Here is a 26,290-nt window from a genome sequence, read left to right as displayed (position 1 = left end):
TGTCATTGGTTTTTTTCAATTTTGAAATCAGGCTCCCCAAAATATTTCAAATCCGATTTTAAATTTGTGTCTCAGGGTAGTTCACGAATGTCTCGTTATTCTTCGATCACATTGCGTATACCTCATCATGTGACCACAGCTTATGGCAGGGCTTTTGTTGTTACCGCTTGTCGTCTGTGGAACGGCCTACCCCTACACATTAAGACCCTTGAAAAACGTTCCCAGTTTGTGGCGGCACTGAAAAAGCTCTATTTTGAGAAGATGGTCTCGGCTGGCGTGTCCTAGGGTACTGTTACCTTGCGCGTTTGCTGATGCGTGTATGCGAGAGTGTATGAATGTGTTTTTCTATTTGTTATATTTTTATGTTTTTTTTTTAGATATGTAGGTACTTGAATTGTTAAATATTTTATGTTTAATTAGATTAAGTTATCCCTATGTCACATTATTTATGTTATATGTTTAATGTAAGGTTAAGTGTAAGAAAGGGCCATGTGGCTCTAACTTTGCCTGAAAAAATAAAGGATTTTTCATTTCATTTCAAGCACATCCGTCAGTGACCAACCAATAACAAAAAAATCTCAAAGTTCACAAGTAGTAAAAATCCTACCAACTGTACCTATAAGCATAGATCTGTAGTTTATGCATAGATAGTATTAACTACACGAGTAGAAATTTAAGGTACGAGTCTTTATTTACACGAATTGCACAACTAACTTTACCTAACCATTTTTAATTACCAACTATCACCAATACTCACAACTTCAAAGAGAGGTTATGTTTTTGTTTATAACCTCTCTTTAGTTGCACCACTCATTAACATTTAACAATTAAATAATACTTAACAACTGATTAGTTGGAGTTTGAAGCGTTAGTTTTACTTATTTTTTCTCAATCCTTAAACCTCATTGGTTTGCTACTCGTGTTGTTAAGTAAAACAACAATGCTGTTAAGTAAGCAAAGAATGATGTTAATTGAATCTTTTCAATTCTAGGAGCTGAACTGAAACAGCTAGTTAACAAAAAAACTGCCATCAGTAAAAATGTTAGCCTATAAATACAAAAGTTTTAAATTATAAGTAATATTCCTTCTAAACCAGGTAAAATCAATAAGCAAACACTTAAAAGTAAGGACATGCACCCCACATTTTACCACTGTAAAAACTAAAATGTTTTGATACAAGGTGTATTGAAATAACAATAATAAAATAAAAATACAAAATCTGATAGCCTCATTGCCAAACGCTATACTGTATTGCCATTGCCATTCGCCTGACATTTCTCCTTCATGTTCCAGCGAGTTTAACAGTGCTAGGATACTTGGTTCGGATACAGTCTTTGTGTACGCGTCATATCGTATTTGCCACTTGATATGAAATTATATGGTTAAGCAATGTTTCAATGAGAATTTTTTTTGAAGCCCAATAAGACACACAGTGGCTTATTCTACCTTACAACACGTGTATGGGGATCAATGTAAGTCACGTACACAAATTTTTGAGTGGTATAAGTGTTTTTAGGAAAGGAGAAAAGATATCAAAGGTGATTCACTCCCCAGACTTAAACAATTTTTTTTTTTAACAATGTAAAATAGTCAGCCTCTTCCGTCAAAATCGTCGTTTTTTTGTTGTTGTTGCCTGGACTGTAGGAATTGATTAAGAATCAGTTCAACATATAGGCCTAAAAGACAAATATTTCATCATAAAAAAATGTGTTCTAAAATGCAGTTAAAAATCGTCACACCTGAACAAAAGCACAGACAGGATAGAAATTTTATCTGAAACCTTTGAAACCATCAAGAAAGCCACCAAAACTCATTTTCAAGAGTTGTTGGCCTCCAGATTACATTTGAATATTTATAATGGTTTAAATACCTGCATTCAGTAATCCAAATTGCTGCTTGTGGCAACTACAGTTTCAGTTCACTAAGGAACCATCGCCACACAAGGCGTCGTTATTCACCACCGTACATGAAGGTCGTTATTTAATAAATAAGTACATAGAACGTACACACAAAAACGCACATAGATAGACGAACATTTAACATTAAAAAACAACCGAGTACTCGGGGACTCGAGACAGGTGACGCGACTGGGCGGAAGTTGTAGCTCAAACTGTAAATTTGGCAGGTTTGGAAAAGGTAAATTTGGCAAATCGTTAAAACAGACTGTACATTTTACAAAATAATCTTCCTGACCAAATCCAAGGAATCAGACACTGTTTAAAAGGCGAACAAAGAATTTTGATAAGTCTATTTTACATAAGTACAACAGTGAACTCCCTCTTATCCGGACTCCTCGGGACTGAAACCAGTCCGGATAACGGTTTTTCCGGTTAAACCGACGTCCCCAAAAACTCGTTAAAATAGACCATTTAAATGTGTATTTCACTTAAATTCAGGAGAGCATTGTATTTAGACACATGATCACTTGTCTCAAATCTTTCCCACGAGAACGGTTGTTTCAGTACTGACACTTCCTGGTGATCTAGTCCGGTTAAACCGATGTGCTGATGAAAATTGTCCGGTTAAAGAGATGTCATTTTCGCCAAGTGTAGTCCGGTTAAACCGATGTCCGGTTAAAAGGGGTCCGTATAAGAGGGATTCTACTGTACTCAGTTTGCCTTAAAGAATACAATTAGGAGCCAGAGCTACAAAGCAGAGTTTTCTCTACCTTTAGTGCAGACTTCAAAAGTCGTTTCCATTATGCAATTTATTATTATACGTTAGAGGTATATCGACTTCTTCTACAATAAACACAAAGTTTTACTCCGCAATCACTATTGCGCAGTACTCTCTGAGAAGGAGAACACTGTATGCAGCGGGAAGAGTGGGAAGCAGCAAACAGCTGTGTTCCAATACCTCGCCCTTGGCCTTACACCTGTTCGACGTTACCAGAGTTGTTTCACCACTGGTATGATTTTAGCATAAATCGAATTATTATCTTGATTATTTAGATTTTTCTATATCAAGAGGAAGTATAAAAAGAACACTTTATTTACTTAGATTAATAAGGTATATATTTATTCATTGCGCCAGTCTGATTGATGTGATACAAAAATTGGGTGGCCTAAGGCACGTTTAAGACATAACCCGTATTCTCATAGAACATGTTAGGCTTATGAAACAGAAAATAAAAATAAATCTATACTAGAGCTCGCCCTTTGTGTGGTCGAAAACTCTACCAAAAGTATGTGTTGTGCAAACTTCTCTATTTTCACCCTACGCTGTAAATAAAACATGTGGTTGGAATTTCTTCCTTTTGTTTTGATTTTCTGTGTACTAGCGTTTATATTTTGTTGTTATTTCATCACCAAAATGGCAACCCATAAGTAATATGTTTATTTTTTTACATTTTAAATTAATTTTTTGGGCTTAATTTTGAGCCTATTTAAATTTATAAAGGGATTCTGCACATCTACAGGCAAATATTGTTCTAACAGTATGCATAGGTTTTCCCTGCGATGCACAGGAGCTGATAAAAAAGGTTTTCAATAAACATGCTTGTCATAGAATTAGCCCCGTGTTAAATCTCCTTAAGAAAAGTTGAATATCCATTTTCGACCCAATTAACATAAATATTCTGTAAATAAAAACAAAACCTGCACATATAGGACCGATAACCTTTCTTTTAGTACAACCCGCAAGTAAATCGGTCCAGTAGTATGGTCAGGGTGGCTGTCATAAGTTAAAAGATTTGGCCACAAGTTAAATCTCCATAAAAAAGTTTTATTTTCATTTTTCTTACCCAATAAACAAAAATATTTTCAAAATACAAATAAAACCTGCACATGTAGGACCGATAACCTTTCTTTTGGTACAACCCGTGTCTAATTTGGTCCAGTAGTATGTTCAGACTAGCTGTCATAAGTTTTTTTAATATATAAGATGCAGCTGAAATAAATAGTCCCGCTGCAGCAAAATGCAGAGCAGACTAAGGAAATTTCCATTTACCTGGCTGGCTTTCAATCAAACATTCCCTTAAAATTTTACGGGCCAGCGGGTTACGTCATACTCAGGTCTTAGGAAACTTCTTTTTTAGAAGCCTTGGACTAGGCTGGAGGGTAATTTATAATAAACAAAATTGTTTCAATCGGTTTTAATAATATTTAACTTTTATCACATAGGCCTATATTGAATAGTTTTGCTCATAAATTTTACCCTATAGAAAATGTTTGAGCAACAATATGTTTTTGTAAACAAGTAATATTGTCTTTTTTCATAATCTATCGTGTACAAACGAGCTCAAATTTAAAAGAAGGTAGGTTAGAGACATAATATAGCAACAAAGTAATTACATACCGCCAGTATTTTGTAGTCTTATTGCCACCAAAAACGGTGAAAACCAATACTTTTTTTACCAAGATTCTATTTACAAACTTAAAAAATTGTATAAATAACTTTTTTTTTAAATATACTTATACTTTAAATATACTTAAAATAGGCTACATTTTACATTCTTTATACAGTTATTAAATATGACAAATTGGTTGTATCATTTTAACAATATAAATGTTTCATAAAAGTTGTCTGTAATTAAAAGTTCCATGCTATGAAACGCTGTTTCTGCAGTCAAGATGAATATCCACATTAGCTCTCAGTCTTGCAACACAGAGTCCAACCAATCATCTAACTCAGAATGTTGTTGGTCGGACGATCCTTGAGATAATGCTGCACTTCCTGGCTTCAAGGTAGGTCCTGTAACAGATGAAATTCACTATTTAGCAAACAGTTGTACAAGTTTACTATAATTTAAAATACTATAGCTCGGCCAACAACCTGGGCCAATCTGTCTCAACCTGTGGTACGCATACCACTACTAGAGCTTGTGCGTTTCCTGGTGAAGCCTGGGGGTAGGGTTGAAGCCCCTACAAAACCGGTTCTGAGCCACTCTACCTACCTACCCCCAGGCTTCACCAGGAAAAGCACGAGCTCTAGTAGTGGGAGGCTGAGAGTGAGATCACTGCTATGGTTCGCAGTGACAATCTAAGTATGTGTGTAGTTCAGGATTGTTTGGTGCTTTAGTTCACAGCAACTGTGTAAAATTCGTAAGATGTGAGATTAAGGGCATGCTATTGGTTTAGCATAGTAAACCTAACTGTCTTTAGTTTCTATTCATCAAATGAGCGTATAATATTGCAACAGGCTTGATCTTGAAAGAGAAAGCATGGAATATGGGAACGGTACTATGATTCTCCTTTCTCAAATGAGACTTATAAAACTCATAAAATGAGATTGAAGTAAAGGGATAATACTAGGCCCTACTTCAGCCACAGCTTTTTGTTACAGCTTTTTATTGATTGAAGGTGAATACCTACTATACTGAAAAAAACCAAAAAAAGACCAAGATATAATTTGATTTACTTGAAAAATAGTTATTTGTGCAACTAGTGAGAAAAGTGAGCAATTGACTCACTTGAGAGAAATCCTTCCTCACTCGCCTACGGCTCGTGAGGAATTATTTCTTGAGTGAGGCAATCATACTTTGAACTCGAGTTGCACATTATACTTTTCCTACAGTTACCATAAAACAAATAAATTGGTGAAGAAACATAACCTATTTTTACACAGAAGTGAACTTTTACAGGGTGTATACTATTTTATTAAAGTGAAATTCCAGGTTTTTTCCTGGTTTTTCAAAGTTTTTCCAGGTTCCCGCGTATCTGTTTGGTTCCACTTAAACTATAATCAATTTAAGACTTGCAGCTTAAGTATACAATATACACCAAATTTGTTTCAAGTCCAGTGAGCTAGTGTTGAAAAAATAATAATCCTTATTAAGTAATAATTTTCATTATCATCATTACTTAAGGCCACGGAAACATCGTCTCTCTCGATGGCAGCAAAATCCTGAATATTATCTTCATTCTTTATGAACACATTATCAACGGCGGCAAAATCCTGAATATTTCCTGCGGTCGTGTGGTCGCTTCCCACAGTGACGTAAAAGTAATCACAGTCTTACGTTATCATAGAAAAATCCTGGACATCTCCCGCGGTATGTATACATTATCGCCGTCTCTCGCGATCACGGAAACGTGATCATCGTCATCCGCGATCGCGGCAAAATAACGAAAATGTTCCGAGGCCGTGTAGACATCATTGACTCCCGCGGTCACGGGAACGTCATCGTTGTCGTCCGCGATCTCGGCAAAATCATGAAAATTTCCCGCGGCAGTGTAAACATCATCGTTGATCCCGCGGTCACGTAAACGTCATCGTCGTCGTCCGCGATCGCGGCAAAATCATGAACATCTGCGGCCGTGTGGACGTACTCACCGTCGTCTTTCGCGGTCACGGCAAATCACCAATATCTTCCCCGGCCGTGTAGACATCATCATTGCTTCCCGTAGTCACGGAAACGTCATCGTCGTCGTCGTCCGCGATCTCGTCAATATCATGAATATTTCCTGCGGCCGTGTAGACATCATCATCGTCGTCTTTCGCGGTCACGGCAAATCACGAAAATCTTCCGCGGCCGTGTAGACATCATCATTGCTACCCGCAGTCACGGAAACGTCTTCGTCGTCGTCCGCGATCTCGGCAAAATCATGAATAATTCCCGCGGCCGTGTCTACATCATCGTCGTCTCTCACGGTCACGGAAACGTCATCGTCGTCGTCCACGATCTCGGCAAAATCATGAGCATTTCACACGGCCGTGTAGAAATCATAATCTTCATCTTTCGCGGTCACGGCAAATCATGAAAATCTTCCGTGGCCGTGTAGACATCATCATTGACTCCAGCGGTTAGGGAAACGTAATCGTCAAAGAACGCGATCGCGGCAAAATCATGAATATTTACCGCAGCCATGTAAACATCATCGTCGTCTCCAGTAGTCACGGAAACGTCATCGTCCGCGATCTTGGTAAAACCATGATATTTTCCCGCGGCCGTGTCTACATCATCGTCGTCTCTCGCGGTCACGGAAACGTCATCGTCATCGTCCGCGATCTCGGTAAAATCATGATATTTTCCCGCGGCCGTGTCTACATCATCGTCGTCTCTCGCGGTCACGGAAACGTCATCGTCGTCGTCCACGATCTCGGCAAAATAATGAATATTTCCCGCGACAGTGTAAACATCATCGTTGATCTCGCGGTCACGGAAACGTCATCGTCGTTTCCCGCGGTCACAGAAACGTCATCGTCGTCGGCCGCAATCACGGCAAAATCATGAGAATATCACGCGGACGTGTATAAATCATCATCGTCGTCTTTCGCGGTCACGGCAAATCACGAAAATCTCCCGCGGCCGTGTAGATATCATCATTGCCTCTCGCAGTTATGGAAACGTCATCGCCGTCGTCCGCGATCTCAGCAAAATCATAAGCATCTGCGGCCGTGTAGACATAATCATCGTCGTCTCCCGCGGTCACGGAAACGTCAGCGCCGTCGTCCGCGATCTCAGCAAAATCATAAGCATCTGCGGCCGTGTAGACATAATCATCGTCGTCGTCCGCGATCTCGGCAAAATCATGAATATTTCCCGCGGCAGTGTATACATCATCGTTGATCCCGCGGTCACGTAAACGTCATCGTCGTCGGCCGCAATCGCGGCAAAATCATGAGCATTTCACGCGGCCGTGTAGAAATCATCATCATTTCGCGGTCACGGTAAATCATGAAAATCTTCCGAACCGTGTAGACATCATCATTGACTCCAGCGGTTAGGGAAACGTAATCGTCGAAGTACGCGATCGCGGCAAAATCATGAATATTTACCGCAGCCATGTAAACATGATCGTCGTCCCCAGTGGTCACGGAAACGTCATCGTCATCTCCCGCGGTCACGGAAACGTCATCGTCGTCGCCCGCAATCGCGGCAAGACGTATTTTATTACTACAATCTTCTACCAGGCCTAATTAAAAATCCCGGAATCGGTCCAAAAATCCCGGCTTTTTCCCGGTTTTTTCCAGGTCCCTTCAAATTCAAGGTTATTTCCCGGTTCTCCCGGTTGGTATACACCCTGTTTTAATATAACATTTAATGTGAAGTGACAAATACAATAGTACAACACAGCTGACCAGCTAATTTACAGCCAGTGCTGCCAACATATTTCGCGCGCATACGACGTTGCCTGCATGGTACACGCTCACTATTTCGTGCCTTCACGTTGCAAATCTGGAGTGAGACAAAGTAATTAGAGTGAGACAATGTTAACATTGTCTCACTGATGAGCGAATTGGCCACTTTGCTTTCTCAAATCAGTGAGAGAACATGTACATTGTTAGGTAACTGTAGGAAAAATGGACATTTACCTTATATGAAATGATCTTTACTTACCAACATTGGAGACAGGTTTCTTGTTTTCTGGGATTCCTGGTTTTTTTATAGACAACAAAAAGTCTAACTCGTCATCATCTTCAATCTTTAGAGTATTTTTAACATTGATAGTTTTATTTTCAGCATCATCCTTACTATTTGGTTCTCTTTTACTTTTCGTACGTTTCTCCTTGGGTTGATCTATTGTTATACTTTGTGGATTATTTTCTTTTGTTTCTTTTATTGATATAATATCATTTTTGCTAGAAGGAACTTCTGCTATAACATCACTTAAAATGTTATTTTTACAAGTCTGTTGAATATCATCTTGGAATTTATCTGGGAGATTACTTTTCTCTGTAGTTTCGTTCTCTTTAAACTTACACGATGAAGAAAACTCATTGCTAACATCAATCTTTGGCTCTTCCACTTTAACAATATTCAATGCAGCTATATCATTGTTAACAACTCTTTGGCTCTTGAAAGAATCCTGGTTATCAGTTAAAGTAGTTTCAGGCAATAAATCTGACTGTAAAATAATATTTGTTGATTTTAGACAGTTTTCTTTAGTATTTGACGTTTGTATATCATTATTTGCAGTAATTTGAGACTCTGATTTCTCACCATCAATTATCAGATTTGACAATGTTCTTGAAACTAAATCATTGGGATTTTCAACAGCATCTGGCTTGAATGTTTTTCTTGCCTGACTAGCGATGTTGTCAAAGTGTTTCAATTCGTCTTCCTAAAAAATATTGATTCTTTAATGTTAAAATTAAAAAAACAAAACCTACAATTACTCCAGACAATTTTTTTTTATTGTAGCCTACTGTAGTGGTTATCTAGTTCATCCAACAAAAGAAGTTTGTAAATGTCATTATTATAGTTTTGAAATAAGGATTTAAAATGTATGTCAATCAAAAAGATCTTTAAGGTCACATAAACTTCTTAAAAATACTGACTTAGCCTATAACTTAATAGAAATACTTTTACCTGAAATAACGACTAATCAAAAAAGCCTAAGAAGATTGAAAAAAAACCAGATCTTGTGACGGGCCTGAACTAGACAATATCGATTAAAAATAGTTACCAGTGTTTGGAACTACTTTTTGAGTGTGCAAGTAAATAAATAACATAAAAAAAATGTTATAAATCATTTTTAGTAACAGCCTGCCGCCTATGGAACTCCATACCTCTGCCCATCAAATCTATAGAAAACCGATCCCGACTGATGGTGGCGCTGAAAGAATATTACCTTGACCGGATGGCCGTGGCTTGGCGGGATGGCGTGCGTTAGGCCTAGATGCAGCAGAGGGTGTATGTGTGTGTGACTGGATGTTAGGGAAAATGAATAGATTTATGCTATTTTATTACTAGCTATGTTACAAACTTAATTGTATTTTTTGTTATTATTTTGTTGTTATTATTAGTTTTTTAGAGGTTAACTGTAAGAAAGGACCATGTGGTCCTAAGTTCGCCTCAATAAAGAAGCATTTTCATTTCATTTCATTTCATTTCAAGTGCGCATGAATACTAGGCTAAGGGCGTGGGAGTGGATAGTCGGTTTGTTGAGAGGGGGCTATGCAACAAGTAGGTAGGACGCATGCCGCGTGAATCCAGTCAGTGTTTAAACACGGTTTAACTCATTTGGTGTCTATTTAGAGTGTATAAAGATTGTGAGATTGTTTAACTGTGTCAATATACCGGGTGTCCGAAAAATAACTCCCTAGTTTTGATAAACGATTGTTTATTGTAGAGAATACATATTCTTATATCTAATACATGAAATTAAAGAGGGTTTACTCAAGTTTATTTTGACATTAGTACACCTCGATATGTGACCCATTTGTAGCTCTACAGATATCTAACCGGTATTCGATCTCTCTCCAAGTGTAAGTTAACATATCACGTGTCACTGATTCTACTGCAGCTACGATTCTTTGACGAAGATGGTCAATGTCACGTATCTTTTCTGAATAAACCAAGTTCTTAACGTAACCCCACAGGAAAATATTCAGTGGTGTTATGTCTGGGCTTCTTGGAGGCCACGCGATCGGGCCAGCTCTCCCCATCCATCTTGCCGGGAAACGAGCGTTTAAGGCCGAGCGCACATGTTTTTTGTAATGGGGCGGCGCACCGTCTTGCTGGAATATTACTAGTCCTTTTTCCGCCTCGATGTCATCCACCTGTGGAAACACGTACAGATCAAGCATTTCACAGTAGATATCGCCATTTATAGTGTTTTCACAAAAAATAAAAGGTCCAACAATTCGATCGTTCATTAAACCGCACCACACATTAACCTTAGGCGAGTCTCGTTGGTGTTGAACAATTTCTCGTGGCTTCTCAGACCCCCAAATTCGGCAGTTGTGGCGATTTACAACCCCCGTTAACATGGAACGTTGACTCATCAGTGAACAAAACATTGTTCAGGTAGTTTGGATTCTCATCAATTCTGTTGAGAATGTCCACAGCAAAATCTAACCTTAAGCGTTTATCATTTGGTTTTATTTTGTGGAACAGTTGGATTTTGTACGCATGTAATTTCAGTCTTTTACGTACCACGTCGTAGACAGTAGATCTTGGTAATCCCAATTGTAGACTACGACGCATTAGTGACGTCTTAGGGCTGAGTTGGCATGAGGCTCTGATTCTCTCTACATTCTCCGCTGAAACAGATGGCCTACCCGGTCGTTTTCCTTTTAAAACACTTCCCGTCTCCTTAAATTGTTTTAACCAACTGCGAATTGATTTCGGATCAGGTGCACTGCCACCATACTCACGTCTGAAGTTACGTTGCACAGTAGTAACAGATTTTGTTTCCACTAACCAAATTACGCACTGTGCTTTCTGCTGTGGAGTAGCCATTGCACTGACTGACAGTCAGACAGTCGAGTCTAGCGCTCGGCGCGGCGCGTGGTGGAACTACACGCTCAAGGTCAAACAGGTGTGCCAACCTTAATACCAACGTACGAAACTAAAACTTAAGAGCATACTCAACAGGCCCAAAGAATTATTTTTGTCCATTCTAACGAATACTGTCCTCAGAAATTTGATAAAACTAGGGAGTTATTTTTCGGACACCCGGTATAAGTTAATTTGATTCACGTGCGTCTTAATTAAAACTTCCTACGACACAACTACAAGGTTGACATCCACAAGGCGCTGCAGACCTGGTGACGCCGGAGCTGCAAACAGTAGACCACAGACACACGACAATCTGCTTTCAATGTGTAACCACCGCCGTCTTGAACATGGGGCTTAGTACCGTTTACCGCTCTTATTTCTATCTCTAAATCGTGTTATGTAATGTAATAAATAGCCCAGAAATATAATGGAAAACGATTTTATACTGAACAAATTATTGATACATCTTTTTTAACAATTACACCAAAACCAAAACCATAACATACAAAAGGTAAACAAGACAATTAATATTTGATCAGGTGATGATTGTAAAGACAAGATGAGAAATATTACTTCTCTAACATATATCACTTCTCAGTTGTTTAATCTTATGTTGTCCTTGTATTGTATCTCACATTTCTCAAGTAAACAAGATTCAAGTGTAAGATACGTGACATTGACCATCTTCGTCAAAGAATCGTAAGTAAGTATCTCAAGTGTTCATTCTCTTTCAAAGTAATTTATTAACTGCTCGAATTCAAGTGTATCTCCTGCAAACTAAACTTGGCCATGAAACCAGTTTTCCAGTGCGAGTTCCCGAAATAAACTTGGCGTTGCGTTCGTTCGAACCTCAAGAAAGAACAAGAGGAATAATCAAGAAAGAAAAGGGATTCAAGCTACAGCCAAGTGCCGAAATGAACTGTCCGATGAGGTTTTGAGACACACCCTCATTATACCCTTTCTGGAAAATTCTGCCGGTATATGTCTCATGTCCTTCATTAATGTTTTTCTCATTTCTCCTAACACCAGGGACTGGCCTATGAACATTCAAAAATATTTTCATAAAAAAAATTACATCTCATACGCTACAGTTGCTCTATTAGGCTTTTAGCTGATCAAGATATTGAAATTGAAAAATTAAAATATCTTAAATGATCCCTATAAATAGTGATGGCCATCAACTGTACAAGGACTTGCAATGTAAAATAGTAAAAATTTAAAAAGTCACAACCACATGGCATTGAAGTCATAGAACAAATTGGAGTCATTATTAGTCATTGAAGTTTTTATGTTTATGACATAAACCACGATTATAAGGTTGAATAACCTGTCAAATACACATAACGATCGGCAGGCCAGCGAGAGCCGGAAGGCCAAACTTGTCAGGGAAACTTGTGAAAGGAGGGTCCCCACACACGAAACGATTTGTCTGCCGGCCGGACTGAATCTTTGCCGCCTAGCGGCAAGTGTGCAGTCAGTTTACGTTTTGCAGCTGCTATGTGCAGTGCTGTAGTGTGACATGTGGTCTCAAATGGAGGAGGTGATGGCGTATGCTGCGATTTTAGCAGCACTGAAGAAAAATAAAAAGTGGAAGAGAGGGGGTTGTGGCATAAAGAGTGGCTTATCAGAACAGCACCAACCGATGTAAATTTATTGGAAGAATTTGGATTGTCACTGTCACTGAACAATACAAAACACTCGATATATGGCACACCATAAAGACTGAGCAGAAAATAAAGTTAGTTTATGTCAATGACCATGCCTAACCTAGATACGTTGGACCTTACGTAATACGCTATTTTCTGAGTGATTCAACTGTACTAGTACAAAATCCTAGCAAGTTAGAAGACGTGAAGAAAATTCATATAATTGACTTAAAGAAGAGTTAAGTAGTGAAGAGGACCAAAAGTAACCAATGTATTGATGGAAGAGGAAATATGAAAAATGGAATTAAATGGAAGACTACGTAGACTGAAGCTAAATTGGTCTTTATGAAATGTCTGTAAAGTAGAAGTTAGATTTGTTTAGTTGAAATATTAATTAGTTAAGGGATTTTAGCAAGCTAAGAGGGAATTTGAAATTTTGTAAATGAGTACTGTGGGAGTTGTTTTAGGTTCTTAAGAATTTTTCAAAGTTTTAAAGTGTTTTTAGTAAGAGAGTGTATAAATGTGTATGTATTGGTGAATGTGTGAGTATTTGTGGCAGCAAAAGGTAGTATGAATCTGTATGAATCTAAAATGGAGTCTGAACGGAGTGTATGAGTGGGATTTTTACTAAATGGACGCACAAGAACATTTTGATTAATTTTGCACTTGTAAACAGGGAAAATAACACAGAACACAAAACACTTCACACGAAACACACGAGGGAACATAAAAACAGGGAATATAACACACTGGGATAAATAAATTAAGGGAAAACTAAAGAAAAACACAGCACACGCAAACGACATAACTAAACTAAACTGGAGAAGTGAAAGTTTGTTTGTCTGGAGTTGATGTTGGGAGGGTCAGTGAACTGTGAGCGGATGTGAAGAGTTCAAATGAGAATTAAATAGGCTTGTTTAAGATCGCTTAAGTAATTGGGGGTTTTAAAGAAAGGTTTTATTTTAAGGTATAATTTTTGTAAATAGGATTGATAATATTTGAGTTGTCTTAGGAAAATGAAATGCTTCAAAATGAAAAATTGTGTAAATAGAAGTTGTTGTTTTGAGTAGAAGGTTCTGTAAGGTGCTGTAAGTAAGTGGAGGTTATTTGAACTAGGAGTTAGTGTTTGTAGAATTTGTTGATAGGTAGCGCTAGTTGAAATGTCAAACGGAGATAGGATTTTATGATTTGTTTTGAAAGGTTTGTTTATGTTCTTTTGTAGAGTTGTTGTTTTAAAATGAAATGTAAAATTAATTTTGAGAAAGAGTGTATAATTTTATTTATGTAATTTCAAGTTAAGGAGGGGAAATTCTGTACCGATGGTAGTTAGTATAATTTGAAATTAACAAAACAAAATCATATTATTTAACCATTGGCTAGGAAAGATTAAGAAAGAGTGTCCAGCAGTTTAAAAGATTTAGTTTGTAGGGTTGGTAGTGGTGATTGATAACCCATTTCAAGTTTTGTCAGTTAAGTTCACTGGAAAAATGGTCATCTAAAATGTGGTTGCTGTAGAAATTGTAAGTAGTTTTAATATTGTTTAGTAATAAGATTTTAGGAGATTTATTGTATATAGCCTTTGTAGAAATCATTTTTGGGAAAAGATGTAAAGTAAATAATAGTTTTCAAATCAATTTTTAATGCATTTTACAAGAAAAGATAACAAGTAAAGTTTATACAGACCTGTTGAGTTTTGTTCTAGGAGAAGCACATTTTCACAAGGAGTTGTAAGGATCTTAAATCCACTTTTAATTATTAGAATTTGTAGAGAATAGTTTTTATTGGGTTTGTGTGATGTTTTCAGACAGAAATCAACCACATTGATATTGAGATTGACTTTTTGTTCACCTTCTTATGATTGGTCCAGTAGCTTTTTGCACCACTTCTAGTTGCTTTGCATGGTATCTGCTAGTGCCAGTTCTGACCATTAAACCAGTGTCTCTGATTAAAGTAAGATCTTTCCACTATTTTATTATTTAGTACAAGATTTTGGGAGTAATAGGACCATAATTGATTTTATTTGGAAAGTGTATTTGGTGTAATTTGAGAACCATAAAATATATATGTATTTGCCCTACTTTGTCTTTTAATTTATCTCACTTCTACTACCAGCTTAAATTAGATTCATCCTAAATTAAAGTATACTACCTAATTGGCTACAAGGTAGGGGTATACAAGTGCGCCACTCTGCTAATGAATCATTTAAAATTAAAGGCTGGTAAAAGTGAGAAATATGTAGGCCTATATGTTAGAAGAACTACAGCAAACAAGTAGAGGCTGAAAATTTTCAACTAGTCAAAATACAATTTAAATTATCTAAACAAAGAAGAACTTCTGTACGAGATAAGAATAAGAGGGGAAGAAACGAGTGATAGTGATGTAGACTCTTTAAGAAAAACTTTAAGATCTTGTATTAACCAGAATACCGATTTAACAAATTTAAAAGGTTCATACACTTTATCTGGGGAAATAACTATAATTGGGGAAAAGTGTGAACAAATTGATTCTCTAATTGAACAGTGTAGGGAAAATGTGACTAAACTCAAAATAGCTAAAATCAAGGCAAAACTAGTGCATGTACAAAACCGGACTACTAATCTATTACAATGTAAGCTGGAACCAGATAAGAAAATTAGTTTAGACAAATTAAATCAGGAAATCTTAAATAGTTTTGAGCAATTTAAAACAATGCATACCTTCTCAGACCAGGAGATGGGGGATTTTGAAGAGGAGCTGAATAACTCTATAGTTGAGAATGAAATAATTGGGGAAAAATTAAATCAGTCTAAATCGGTAGTTCCACCAACTGAAAACTTCACTTCATCAACACCTCAAAATGTCGAAATTGATTGTTTTCAACAAAATGTTCCGAGTCAAGTCATAAATGATCAACCAAACTCATGTACAGTTGTAAATAGTAGCCTAAGTCCTAGTAGCCTTTTTACAAAGTTGTCAAACCCATTGGAAATTTATTTAAAAAAATTTCCTGTGTGTAATGGTTTAGAAACAAACACATTGTTGCAGTTTTTGAGAAACCTAGTTACTGTCCGAAATGAAACTTCTTTATCGGAGCAAGATTTGTATGAGATTCTACCAATTTATTCTACAGCACCATTAGTGAATAAAATATTAGAATTCAAGAGGGAATCAAAATCAATTGATTTGTTGCATGCTAATATAATCACCACATTTTTGCCAATCACCTTAAGGGAAAAGCTGAAACAAGATTTAATTTTTCGACCTCAAAAACACCTTGAACCTTTGTCTATGTATGTGCATGAAATAAAAATAAACCACCAGGTATTAAAGTGTGATTTAACTGAGAGTCAACTTGTTAGTTTTATTAAGAATGGAATTCATCCTGATTTGCGCAACAAACTAATATTTGAGAAGAACCCTGAAACATTTTTAGACTTAGATCATCTTTGTATAAGTTTAAATAATGTAACATACAATGATTACCTCAGAAATCAAGGTTTTCCAGTTAGTAACAGTAGTGTTAGGAAACCTTATCTATCAACTGATGATAAGCCTCGGATGGATAAACCTAACCCAGGAGTTCAACGACCTAAAAGTCACTACTCAAATCGTAACAATGAGAGGCCTGTTTGTTTTAAATGTCAAAGAGTAGGTCATATTGCTCGTAATTGTTACAGACCAGATCCAAAAAACTAGTTAAGCCAGGAAAAACACGTAGCCTAGACTACAAATCTGTTTTTCCGGACGGCAAGAAAGAATTCGGAAATAATAAACCTGTATATAGTTCTCATAGTCCCAATTTTAAATCTGAACTGAGAAGAGTTGTTAAGGATTTTAATAAAATAAATTCACCTGGATTAAAGAAAGTAAAAGCTAAAACTGTAACACATTTACCCTGTATTTCTGTGGATTTAGGAAACAAATTAAATGTGGGAGCTTTGTTAGACACTGGAGCTAGTCAAAACTTTATAAGCTTGGATTTATACAATAGATTATTGGGAAATAAATTAATTATGAGTGAAAATACTTGGCAGGGAACCATAGTAGCTGCAAACAATGAACCTTTGAACATAAATAAGCAATGTGAAATTTTGATTAAGATAAAATCATTTACCTGGAAACAAACATTTTTAGTGGTTGAGTTAAAATATTTTGACATGATTTTAGGATACCCTTTTATGTGTGCAAGCAAGTTAAACCTAAATATGGATCAACAAATGGGTTATTTTACATTTAAACCTGAAGATGAAATTAAGTTAATTCCAAGTACAAACCTGAGTGAATTAAGCTTAAGTAGTATTAAAGTAGGAGATGTTGAAATGTGTGAAGAAGCTGAGAAGTTAATTAAGAATTTTCCTACGGTATTTACAGATAAGATAGGATCAGCACTTGATTTGGAAATTGAGCTTAAAGTGACGGATGATAAACCTGTTAGTATCCGCCCTTATTTTTTAAGTCCACCCAAAGTAGAGAAGATGAAAGCTATAATTGATGACTGGATAAAACAAGATGTCGCGGAAGTTTCCACTAGTCCGTATAGCGCCCCTGCATTTTTAACTCAAGATGATAGACTTGTAATTAACTACTCTGAACTCAATAAGAAGTTAATCAATGTAGATTACCCACTAGGAGATATGCAGAATATGTATCAGCATCTAAAAGGAGCTAGATATTTTACAGTCATAGATTTAAACAAAGCATTTTTACAATGTCCAATCGCTTTAAAATCCAGAGACTTAACATCATTTAGTACAATTTTTGGTAAATTCCGTATGAAGAGAATTCCATTTGGATTGAAAATAGGCAGTAGTGTACTATCACATTATTTGGACAAAATGTTTAATGACATCAAATTTCAGTATATGATTAACTTTTGTGATGATATAGTTGTATATAGCCCTGATAAGAGAAACCATATTGAGCATGTTACAGAAGTGATTAAGAGATTAGCAAAACACGGACTTACAGTAAATCCACAAAAAGTCAAATTCTTTTGTAAGGAAATAAGTTTTTTAGGACATATTATTAAACAAGATAGCATCACAATAGATCCCGAGCGAACTAACTCATTAATGAAATTTCCTGCTCCAAAAACTGTGAGGCAAGTGCGACAGTTTATAGGAATGTGTGGTTATTGGTCTAGATATATTCCTAAATATGCTGAAATATGTTTACCTCTGTTTGCGCTGAAAAAGAAAGGTGTAAAATTTAAGTGGAATGAGGAGTGTCAAAATGCGTTTGAAACCTTAAAGAGTAAGATAGCAAATCCGCCTATACTACAAATGGCCGATTTTTCTAAAGAATTCGAATTGCATACCGACGCAAGCGACCTAGCAGCTGCTGGTGTTTTATTGCAAAGAAATGAGGAGGGGAATTTAATGCCTATTGCTTACTATTCGAAGAAATTCACACCTACTGAGATGCGTTATAGCACTTACGAAAAGGAAGCTTACAGTGTAATATTGTGTGTAGAGAAATGGCATCAATTCTTGGAAGTAAGAAGTTTTAAATTAGTTACTGATTGTCAAGGTCTTAGTTTCATGCTCAAATCTCGAAAAAGCCGTGGAAGATTGTCTAGATGGTTTGAAAGGTTGTTTAGTCTTCCATTCACAGTTGAACATGTAAAAGGTTCGGAGAATATAATAGCTGATGCGTTATCACGTATGTTTAGTGGAGAGAAAGAGAGTGAGACGGAAATTCACGAAACAAATCTGTTAAGCAATATCAACAATGAAGTCTATTTTTGTAATGTGTTAAATGAAATACCATTGGATCTTAAGGACATTAAAGTACATCAAGAGAGCGATGAAGAGTGTAAGAAAATCATTGAAAGCATCAAGAATAAGACTAATAATGAAAATTATACCCTGAAAAATGAAGTTTTATTGTTTAAAAAGAAGATTTATTTGCCCAAGAAACTGTTTAGTGTAATATTCGCATTCTATCACAACTCATTAATTGGTGGTCATATGGGAATTTTTAGGACTCAAAGTAAAGTAAATGAAAGTTTTCACCATCCTGAATTAAATGAATTCGTAAAAGGTAAAGTCCGTGAATGTAAGATCTGTCTGATGTCTAAGTCGGAACAACGTAAGTTTGAAGGTCGACTGATATCTGTTCCTGTAACTCAAGCTCTAAACACAGTGTTTATTGACCTAGCTGGACCATTTCCCCGATCAAATAAACTCAATCAGTACATTTTAATTGTGGTCGATGCATTTACCCGTTTTGTATGGTTGTACCCTCTGAAGGATTGCAAGACAAAATTCATCATAGAAAAATTGAAGATAATTTTTGATAGTTTCTCAGTACCCCGAATACTTGTGTCTGATAATGCCAGTTATTTTACATCCAAGGAATTTAAGAAATTCATGTTCAATAACTATGTGGAACACAGAAAGCTAGCTGCGTACAGAGCAAACGGAAATTTGTCGGAACGATATTTGAGGGAGACTAATAATGCTTTACGGAGTTTTTATGGTAATCAACATGATAAATGGGATTCAAATCTGGGACTGATTGCCACAAGTTTGAATACTGCTGTAAATAGTTCGACTAAATCAACTGCTTTTAATTTAATGTTTGTTCATCCTTGCAACAATGCACTGACAAACTTATGGAATGTTAATGACATTATTTCGGAGAAGTTAACTCCTGATCAAAGGAGGGAGAATTTGGAAAAAGCCATTAATAACGTCAGAAGGAGTATTGCCAGAAATCAAAGAAGGGAGAGATATAGCTATCCTCGGAGAAACCATCCATTTAAGTTGAATATGGAAGTATACATCAAGACACATTATCTAAGTAATGCAGCGAATAAATTCAGCAAGAAATTAGCACCTAGATACGTTGGACCTTACGTAATACGCTATTTTCTGAGTGATTCAACTGTACTAGTACAAAATCCTAGCAAGTTAGAAGACGTGAAGAAAATTCATATAATTGACTTAAAGAAGAGTTAAGTAGTGAAGAGGACCAAAAGTAACCAATGTATTGATGGAAGAGGAAATATGAAAAATGGAATTAAATGGAAGACTACGTAGACTGAAGCTAAATTGGTCTTTATGAAATGTCTGTAAAGTAGAAGTTAGATTTGTTTAGTTGAAATATTAATTAGTTAAGGGATTTTAGCAAGCTAAGAGGGAATTTGAAATTTTGTAAATGAGTACTGTGGGAGTTGTTTTAGGTTCTTAAGAATTTTTCAAAGTTTTAAAGTGTTTTTAGTAAGAGAGTGTATAAATGTGTATGTATTGGTGAATGTGTGAGTATTTGTGGCAGCAAAAGGTAGTATGAATCTGTATGAATCTAAAATGGAGTCAGTATGAGTGGGATTTTTACTAAATGGACGCACAAGAACATTTTGATTAATTTTGCACTTGTAAACAGGGAAAATAACACAGAACACAAAACACTTCACACGAAACACACGAGGGAACATAAAAACAGGGAATATAACACACTGGGATAAATAAATTAAGGGAAAACTAAAGAAAAACACAGCACACGCAAACGACATAACTAAACTAAACTGGAGAAGTGAAAGTTTGTTTGTCTGGAGTTGATGTTGGGAGGGTCAGTGAACTGTGAGCGGATGTGAAGAGTTCAAATGAGAATTAAATAGGCTTGTTTAAGATCGCTTAAGTAATTGGGGGTTTTAAAGAAAGGTTTTATTTTAAGGTATAATTTTTGTAAATAGGATTGATAATATTTGAGTTGTCTTAGGAAAATGAAATGCTTCAAAATGAAAAATTGTGTAAATAGAAGTTGTTGTTTTGAGTAGAAGGTTCTGTAAGGTGCTGTAAGTAAGTGGAGGTTATTTGAACTAGGAGTTAGTGTTTGTAGAATTTGTTGATAGGTAGCGCTAGTTGAAATGTCAAACGGAGATAGGATTTTATGATTTGTTTTGAAAGGTTTGTTTATGTTCTTTTGTAGAGTTGTTGTTTTAAAATGAAATGTAAAATTAATTTTGAGAAAGAGTGTATAATTTTATTTATGTAATTTCAAGTTAAGGAGGGGAAATTCTGTACCGATGGTAGTTAGTATAATTTGAAATTAACAAAACAAAATCATATTATTTAACCATTGGCTAGGAAAGATTAAGAAAGAGTGTCCAGCAGTTTAAAAGATTTAGTTTGTAGGGTTGGTAGTGGTGATTGATAACCCATTTCAAGTTTTGTCAGTTAAGTTCACTGGAAAAATGGTCATCTAAAATGTGGTTGCTGTAGAAATTGTAAGTAGTTTTAATATTGTTTAGTAATAAGATTTTAGGAGATTTATTGTATATAGCCTTTGTAGAAATCATTTTTGGGAAAAGATGTAAAGTAAATAATAGTTTTCAAATCAATTTTTAATGCATTTTACAAGAAAAGATAACAAGTAAAGTTTATACAGACCTGTTGAGTTTTGTTCTAGGAGAAGCACATTTTCACAAGGAGTTGTAAGGATCTTAAATCCACTTTTAATTATTAGAATTTGTAGAGAATAGTTTTTATTGGGTTTGTGTGATGTTTTCAGACAGAAATCAACCACATTGATATTGAGATTGACTTCTTGTTCACCTTCTTATGATTGGTCCAGTAGCTTTTTGCACCACTTCTAGTTGCTTTGCATGGTATCTGCTAGTGCCAGTTCTGACCATTAAACCAGTGTCTCTGATTAAAGTAAGATCTTTCCACTATTTTATTATTTAGTACAAGATTTTGGGAGTAATAGGACCATAATTGATTTTATTTGGAAAGTGTATTTGGTGTAATTTGAGAACCATAAAATATATATGTATTTGCCCTACTTTGTCTTTTAATTTATCTCACTTCTACTACCAGCTTAAATTAGATTCATCCTAAATTAAAGTATACTACCTAATTGGCTACAAGGTAGGGGTATACCTCAAAATGGAACCTAAATAAAAAATAATACTACTACTGTCATCCTTCCGGCGACACCATACACGACCTGATCAACCTGAAGGCAGGGGTTGGCCGGACGAGGACTGATGGGATTCCCATAAAAATTATGGGACCCCATGCACGTAACAATCAACCAGAAGGCAGGGATTGGCCGGACGAGGACTGGTGGGATTCCCATAAAAATTATGGGACCCCATGCACGTAACAATCGCCCGGCCGGCTAACTGGTTACGTGTATATCGGCGTGTTTATGACGACCTAACGGTGGTCATCTTGGCACAGTGAAAAAAACTCAAACTAAGAATAAACAATAACAATACAGATAAGCAAACACGTATTTCTGCTAAAAGCAACTTTATAATTATTTTCCACCATTGCAATTTACATACCATACTTGAAATAGGCCTAACGCAAAAAGAACAACAAACAGTGATTTCTGGCAGATTTTTTGGGCAAAAATTTATAATGTAAAACTTTCTGTATATTTCAGAGACTTTTCCCGGTCATCGTTTGACATACAATTCCCAATTTCTCCTGTTTCCAAATAAAGTGGACACCCTATTGTGTAAAAGATTCTATTTCAAAGACTAGTTCATAAGACTAGACTTTTGCATTACACCACAGAAAGCAACATCCAACCTACAGTTGTTGTTAGAATGCTTCAAGTTCTAAATTATCAAACAATTTTCTCATTACTGGTTAATATTACACAAATTCATATGTGTAATGCTAAAGCGATACAAACGACTCATTATAGCCTAGTTTTTTAACAATGAATGTTTGACAGCATCATTGCTATTTTTGGTAAAAACTTCTTTATAAGTTATTGTATTTATAAATATCTCACTCCTTGCTTTGCTGTAAACGATCCACGCACGGGCGCTTAGTCTATGTGGACGGGCAAATGCAAGGTTAAAAGAGGCCGCCAACCTCTTTAAAAAAAAAATAAATAAATAAAATAAAATAAATATTAGAATAATTGTGTTTGATGCACAATGAAAACGTTTTCAAAAGCAATAAATACAAAAGCACTAATACACATAAATACACATTTTAGAAGAAAACAACAAACTTTATTCACCATGGGAAATTAAATCCACAGATAAGCCCCAAGGTTCAAGATTGGGCCCAATTTTTTTCTTATTTACATTAATGATGATCATCGAAAAGAAAGAACTTATTCTTTTTGCAGATGACATTACTGCTTTGATAAAAAATAACAACATTACTGAAATGTTTTCTCCTCTGAAAGGTGTGGTAATGGAAATTGAAGAATGTTTTTTTATGGATTAAAACTTAATGTTGAAAAAACAAATAGGACTAAATTATTACATTTTCAACTAGATACAAAAATATGGAAAACTGTTCTATTCATTTAGTTAAAGCTCATACATTCATAGTGGTTTATGTAGATGACACAGTCAAAAGGGATTCACATTTAAAATATCTGCATACCAAAATTAGGCCGATATCATCTGTATTCGTTCATATAAGGGACTGTGTTTCTATTGAAACGCTTAAAATTTTATTATCATGCTTATGTGGGGTCTGTATTAGTATTTAGATATGGAATAATTTTATGGCGGTCAAGCTACTGGCATAACATCTTTATTTAGGTTACAGAAACGGTCACATTATCACCAACTCACATTCAAGCAGATCTTGTAAGAAACATCTTTTATAAAAATTGTGACATTAAAAGGATTGATATTCTAAAGTTATTAAATTACATACATTCGGTAAAAAATTAGCTACTAGAAACAACATATTAACCACAGGTATGAAACCCAAAATGAAAATATTTTTAAACTCCCCAGACACTGTTTGACCTTGTATGAAATAAGTCCATTATATGCTGGGTTGAGGTTGTACAATGATGGGCTTCCACCATGCTACAAGTCATTAAACAAAAAAAATTTAAAGAGACAGTAGATAATTTACTTAGGGACAAAGCTTTTTGCTTAATTGAAGATTATATATTTACACAACTTTAAATTAGAAAATTTTCATTTTTTATTTTGGTAGTGTAATTTTAAGTTTAGCTTAAATGTTTAATGTTTTGTGTATGGATTAATTTTGACAATGCACCTATTCTAAATGTTATGACATATATGACACGTTTTGTGCAAAGAACCTGCGATATGATATTGGATGAAATATTAGTTCGATATAGATATAGATATTCAATCGATATAAATATGGATTTTCTATTATGGGTCTTTTTACTTCTTCGCCGGAAGCCATTCACCATCCTCCTTCCATCCAGGGATGAGTGGATGTCGGGTGAAATTGAAATCCTCTTCCACAGGGGGACCATCAATTTTATTCCTATGGTTTAAAGGTAAGTGGGACAGGGGCTGCAATTCATGAAGTGCAGAATGTGGTGGACTTTGTCTTCCATGCTGAGACAACTGAGATCATGGAGTGTGCCAGGGAGAACCTGAGGATGGGCATAAGGGACATGAACATTTCATTTTCACAGGCAGCCAGGCTCTGTTCGAGGCGCTCGACTCCTGTGAGTTCAAGTCAAAGGTGGTCTGGGACTGCCTCACAGCAGTATGCACCCTAGGAAGGTGCAATATGGTAACATTGTTGGGTTCCTGACTCCCCTTACACTCAGTGATAGAAAGGAATGAGGTGGCTGACAAGTTGGCGAACAAGAGGCAAATATTGTCAGCCTCCGACTTTGTGGGACCACAGCCTTTCTGAGGAACTTCTCGTGGGTATGCATGTCAGCCAGTCATGTTATGGGCTCAGGAGTAACACAGGAAAAGATGGGTTAAGCTTCAACACCTTCGGTAAGCAAACTCAATCCCTTCTCCTTTTCCCAGACCTCCAATCTTCTTAGTCGCCTCTAATGCTTTACAATTAGACAGGAGGCAACTAAGACAGATCACAGGAATTATCAGGGCAATAGCTTCCTGAAATTTCACATACATTGCTTGATAATCCATAATGTAGACACTGCATGTAAAAATAAGGGCAGTCCGAGGAGACTGCAGACCATCTACTCTACGACTACACAGCTCCAAATGAGATTTTGGGAAACCACTCTTGGAACAATGATAAGGGTTAGACACCTACGTCAGGAAGAGGTCATAGATATGATACTGCAGTTCATCAAGCAACTCAGGTTTGACAGGCTCTGATGCACCAAGCGGGGAGCACAAAAAGTCCATCTGTTGCTATCGTGCACCAGGATAAGGTCTGCCAATTCAAGCAATCAATAACGGGGTCTTTAGAAGAGTACCAGACAACGGACCGTCAACCAATTTGAGAAGGTTGGTGGACAAACAAAATTTTGTTTTCGTTTTCATGTCAATACAAAATTGAAATAGAAAGGACATTGTTTTAATATACACTAACAACTTCCTCGTTTCAATAATATTTATATGATTAATCTATCTAGTGTAGCCCTGCTCATACATATTTGTGAAAAAATATTTTCAACCAGATAACTAATTTTTTTACAAATGTCCCTGTGTATTTTTAAAATCAGAATGTATATGTATTTTTTTACCATTTTGATATTGATCAAAACTATACTATTTTTTACAGTAAATGTTGGGTAACACATTTGACAAAAATTAAACAATTTACCAACATTTGACAATTTACCTGCCTGTGTGCAGAAGCACTCCTTAGGCGTTGTGATGTATTTTAATAAATAAATAACAAAAATCGAAAAGAAAATTTGTTACATTGTATATTTCAATCTAATTCTTCAGAACACTTAAATATTATAAATCTGATTATCCCAGTGGAGCTAAATAGTGAAGAGAAGTAGTACTTGTGTTTCCTGGCATCCGAAGTTCAGAGTAGTCCCAGTTTTATAAATCCAAATATCCGCGGTCACGTAATGTTTTGAATATCCAGCTATATATTTTCACTCTCACACAAATCCATACGATGTACAAAATAGAACACACAGGACACATTATGATAGGTGGGAGGTTTCTGTCTTCAATGTATTACTTGAATTTTAATATTAATACTTGAGGATTAATAGTAGAAATAGTAGTATTATTAAAGATTTTACCCAAAGATTTGCATCAATGTCTTCGTCTTGTGATTAAGAGGAAATGTTCATTTGAATTATTTGTACAAAACTATGGCAACTTCAAAAATAGAAAAATCTTTTATTGATATGAGGTTTAAAAATGTCAGGTTCTATTTTTCTATCCATACCGCAATAAATTTAGAAAGTATACTGTAATATTTTATAAGAACAAGATAAAATCTAGTGTATTCAATTTATTCTCCATTTCAATCACAACTCAATTATTATTGTTATTTACAAAATTAACAATCAGAACAAAACAAAAGTCTTTAACATCTGGAATGCAACCAACATTATAAAATCAAATGCTGCTTCTTGTACAATTAATATAAACATATATTACACTCGCCAACACTTAAAATTTGCTTGGCTCATAATACTTTAAAACTTTAAAATTTCTTCTGACTCTTTGGCTTCTCCAACTTTATAGATCCAATTTCTCCGGCTTGTGCACAGTCCTCTGTGATCTCTTCAAAACTGTAGATGGACTGTATTGTACACCCCGTGGTTTCCCAACATCAGACTTCAATCT

At 35.8% G+C, this 26,290-nt stretch overlaps 1 protein-coding gene across 2 annotated transcripts in view; it reads right to left on the bottom strand.

Annotated features, from left to right (window-relative positions):
* Positions 1-4,077: 4,077 nt before the first annotated feature.
* The window catches only part of LOC128985637 (uncharacterized), a 47,530-nt gene continuing 25,317 nt past the window's right edge, over positions 4,078-26,290 (bottom strand). For both annotated transcript variants that reach the window (XM_054405367.1, XM_054405366.1), the window contains exons 5-6: positions 8,282-9,005; positions 4,078-4,692 (exon numbers count right to left, since the gene is read on the bottom strand). In XM_054405367.1, coding sequence (XP_054261342.1) covers positions 4,592-4,692; positions 8,282-9,005 — 825 coding nt within the window. In that variant the 3' untranslated portion in view covers positions 4,078-4,591. The remainder of the gene's footprint in view (positions 4,693-8,281; positions 9,006-26,290) is intronic.

The sequence above is a fragment of the Macrosteles quadrilineatus genome, unplaced genomic scaffold (genome assembly GCF_028750875.1).
Source record: "Macrosteles quadrilineatus isolate MER2022 unplaced genomic scaffold, UCM_ALF_1.0 Scaffold_2__2_contigs__length_208266976, whole genome shotgun sequence".
NCBI classification, from domain to species: Eukaryota; Metazoa; Arthropoda; class Insecta; order Hemiptera; family Cicadellidae; genus Macrosteles; species Macrosteles quadrilineatus.
The sequence above is the reverse complement of the archived record's forward strand: the minus strand, read 5'-3'. Positions and strand labels throughout refer to the sequence as shown.